Source organism: Lycium ferocissimum, unplaced genomic scaffold (genome assembly GCF_029784015.1).
Source record: "Lycium ferocissimum isolate CSIRO_LF1 unplaced genomic scaffold, AGI_CSIRO_Lferr_CH_V1 ctg5352, whole genome shotgun sequence".
In the NCBI taxonomy this organism is placed as follows: Eukaryota; Viridiplantae; Streptophyta; class Magnoliopsida; order Solanales; family Solanaceae; genus Lycium; species Lycium ferocissimum.
Genome location: NW_026725955.1, coordinates 28,704 through 31,118, shown reverse-complemented (window position 1 = coordinate 31,118; position 2,415 = coordinate 28,704). Strand labels below are relative to the sequence as shown.

The following is a 2,415-nucleotide window of genomic DNA, read 5'->3' as shown; positions in this document are numbered from 1 at the left end:
ATATGCATTACCACCTGATCAGCTGGTGCACCTTGATGATGATATATGGATCGGGCCGTACGTTCCTCAAAGATTATTATTATTATATGATATATGGATCGAGCCGTGCGTTCCTCGGCATACTATTATATGGGATATGGATCGGGTTGAACGTTCCTCAGCACTGTGACCTACATTTATGTATATGAGCATGATTACCATTGAGAGCATGCATATTATGCGCCCACAAAGGCATTGTCAGTTATACAGATTTATGCAGATACATCCAAATACTAGTTCATACAAGTACATGCTGACAGTTATTTCAGCCTATGAGTTTTGATTTTATACATGATTGTTCTTATGTCTTTCATACTCAGTACATTATACGTGCTGACTCGCCGTTGCTCGGGGGGCTGCATTCATGCCCACAGGTTCATGTAGACCGACAGGTGGTCTAGCTTAGTAGGACTTCTATCCAGCAGTGGTTAGTGCGCTCCACTGATCCAGAGGTGCAGTCTATTTTGGTATGCTAGCCCTTTGAGATATATATGCATATGGGTATGACGGGGCCCTGTACCGTCTTTTCTGACTTTTATTCCAAAGAGAGGTCTACGTACGGTTGTATGTATTTGTCGGATGATGTAGCCTTGTCGGCTTCTATTCTTTTGTGTACGGTTGTCTGGCACCTAGCTGAGGCTAGCTTGGACTCGTTCTTTCGTTGAAGTCTATGTATATACAGATTGTTCGGTGTTCATGATGTTGCCTATTTATGAGATCATTTTAAGTCATGTAGGGGCCCTAGATGTCCAGTAAGATTCAGATATGAGTATAGGGGTGTTTGGTCGCTAGAGGTCAGGCACTCATCATGACTCATCTGTTTGGGTCGTGACAATAACATTATCAAAAATATTCCTTCCATTAATAAAGGCTGACTATGAAGGACTAACAATGTAATCTACAACTTTTTTAAGCTTAGCTGTAAGGATTTTGGATATAATTTTGTAGAGAGTGGAGCTACCAACTATATGTCTATATTCTTTCATAGGGCTAGGGGCAGAAACTTTTCGAATCAGTGTCACTGTTGTAATATTAACACCTTTCAAGAGTTTTCCAGTTGAGAAAAATTGCATAATACCATCAGTGACCTCCTTTCCTATTATATCCCAATGTGTTTTAAGAAATTGAGCATTGAACCCATCAATACCTAGACTTTTATCAAGTGGTAGATTCTTCAAGGCCTGTTGAACATCCTCTTCAGTAACAGGCTACAGCAGTTGTAGTTGTGAGCAAATGAGAGACATGGTCCATCCCTGGCTATACATATATTAATATAAGAAAGAGTTTCTGCAGCATGACCAAGCAAGGATTTGAAGAACTTACTATAGGATCAACTAGTTTGAGCCCCTGTTCATTGTATATGGAAGATATTCTATTTCTTGCTTGCCTAGCTTTCAAATAAGAAAAGAAGTACTTAAAATTCTTATCCCCATGGTTTATCCAAGTTGCCCTGGACCTTTGTCTTAACACCTTTTTATTCATAGCTTCCCACTTTTCAATTACTTGAATAAGTTCTCTTTCCTCGGTAATCAGAGACTGGTTAAAGAGATCAGTAGGGAATGCATCCTGGATTTCATGTAATCTCCCTCTAAACTGATTCAGTCTCTTCTCAATAGATGAGTACTCTTTCTGCAGTTGCCCTAGCTGGTGAGCAATCTTGTGCAACTTCTGTAAAATACTATACATCGTGTATCCTGGAACTGATTGATCCTATGTGTTTTGCGGCAATTCCTTAAAGTTATCTTGTAGCATCAGTACATTGAGTAGTCTAAAGAGTCTCATATTCTAACTGTAGATTGCTATTGAGTTCAGGAGAATGGGGGAATGGTCTGAACATCCTGGATCAAGGAAGTCTGCCTCAATATAATTATATTGTGCCAGCCAAGCAGGGTTCCCAAATGCCCAATCTATGCGAGTATATATCCTTTCATCCCCATCCCTCTTATTACACCAAGTAAAATGCTTCCCTCTCCTTAATAGTTGTCCCACCCCAATATTCTTCACACATTTTGTTTCTTGTGGTAGTACTGGTTCCTCATTTATTCTGTCTTCATGTGATAATATGGCATTAAAGTCCCTAGGATAATCCATGGTTCTGTACATGTAGCAACTATAGTTCTCAAACGATCCGAAAGTCCCATACGAGCAGCAGCAGTATTAAAACCATATATAAAGGTCATTAGATAAGCAAAGGCGGAATCCTTGCCCTGAAATCTAAAATGAACCAGCTGAGTTGAAGTATCTTATATAGTTACATCCATTGTTTTATGTCTCCAAAACAGCCAAATCCTACTATTTAGTGTTGTAGGATAGTTAGTAAAAGTTTGCCACTCTTGCACATGGAATATCTTAATCTTCTCCATTTCATGAACCTTT

At 39.3% G+C, this 2,415-nt stretch overlaps 1 protein-coding gene across 1 annotated transcript; it reads right to left on the bottom strand.

Annotated features, from left to right (window-relative positions):
- Nucleotides 1–914: 914 nt before the first annotated feature.
- On the bottom strand, nucleotides 915–1,725 carry LOC132044854 (uncharacterized). The gene is made up of 2 exons (XM_059435393.1): nucleotides 1,363–1,725; nucleotides 915–1,247 (listed from the first exon to the last, which is right to left on the bottom strand). Exons 1-2 carry the CDS (start codon nucleotides 1,723–1,725, stop codon nucleotides 915–917), a joined length of 696 nt encoding a protein of 231 aa, XP_059291376.1.
- Between the last annotated feature and the right edge of the window lie 690 nt (nucleotides 1,726–2,415).